Source organism: Sphaeroforma arctica, assembly GCF_001186125.1.
Source record: "Sphaeroforma arctica JP610 unplaced genomic scaffold supercont1.7961, whole genome shotgun sequence".
Classification (NCBI taxonomy): domain Eukaryota; class Ichthyosporea; order Ichthyophonida; genus Sphaeroforma; species Sphaeroforma arctica.
In genome coordinates, this window is record NW_014032597.1 from 1 (window position 1) to 1,323 (window position 1,323).

General features: G+C 36.5%; 1 protein-coding gene across 1 annotated transcript; it reads left to right on the top strand.

Annotated features, from left to right (window-relative positions):
* Positions 1-202: 202 nt before the first annotated feature.
* On the top strand, positions 203-310 carry SARC_16383 (hypothetical protein; the record flags this gene model as incomplete). Its single annotated transcript, XM_014289509.1, has 1 exon — positions 203-310. A coding segment is annotated over one exon (108 nt), but the record flags the coding sequence as incomplete, so codon positions are not given.
* Between the last annotated feature and the right edge of the window lie 1,013 nt (positions 311-1,323).

Here is a 1,323-nt window from a genome sequence, read left to right on the forward strand (position 1 = left end):
GATGCCACCAGATACCATCGACATCCCCGACGGAATCGGACAACCTACCAACTGGTCACACGTGACCAATTCTTGCACACTCACAATTGCTGTACACATTAACATGTCTATTATTTAAAGAATCCTTATGGGTTGCTGAGTGTGCTTGTGTACTGTCTCCTTGTTAACATCCTACCCACTGCTGATGACTGTGGTTGCGCAGGTGTGGATCACCAATGCCTACGAACACGACGGCGCAAAGGTCGCGGGTGATGAAATCTTGGCCAAGCTGCTGGGCATGGTCAGTGGCCACGAGTTCTTTGCCTATTAAAGAAAACTCTAAACCCTACGCCCGAATTTGGTTACTTGAATCGACTATTTATCAAATGTCGCCAGCCGATAGTATATACTGAAGCCACTTTAATGGATGAATGTATTTCATCTGATTGGTATTTATGTCTCAGAATTTAGAGTTTGCGGTTTTATTGTTTTTTTTTGGGTTTGCGAGTGTTGTTTATTGTTTATTGGCGTGTGTTTGTTTAGCGCATCTGTTTGGCGACCTCGTCCGCGAAGTTCTCCACTCTCTTCTCAATACCTTCACCGCACTCCATGCTAAAGTGATGGAAAAATATACGAATGACTATTAGATATATAAATGGCTATTTAAAAAGATACAGATGACTGTTAAATATATAAATGACTAATCAATATATAAACGACTATTAAATATATAAATGACTATTAAAATATAAATGACTATTAAATATATAAATGATTATTAAATACATAAATGAATATAAATGACTATTAGATAAATATATGACTATTAGATATATATTTGACTATTGAATATATATATGGCTATTAAAAATTTGCCAAAACTGCAGATGGATGAATAATAATTAGAGACGTATGAATAGCAAATAGACACGTATGAATTAAAAAAATAGAGAATACTAATAACATTTAAAGCCGTATCAATAACAATCAGAGAAATAGAATTTAAAGACATATGAAGTACAATTAAAGACTTTGAATAACAATTAAAGACGTATGAATAGCGGCGATCAAGGACGTATGAATAGCAATTAAATACGTATGAAGAACAAATAAAGACATATGGATAACAATTAAAGATGTAGTATGAGTAACAAATAGAGATGCGCTAGGATGAGTCGGAATACATTGATGGCACACACCTCTCATTAGAGGCACTGTCACACACAGCAGTAGTGTGCGTGGGTGTAGTTCTGCACACTCTCTGTAGTGAGTGTGTGCGTGAGTGTAGTTCTGCACACTCTCTGTAGTGTGTGTGCGTGGGTGTAGTTCTGCACACTCTCTGTA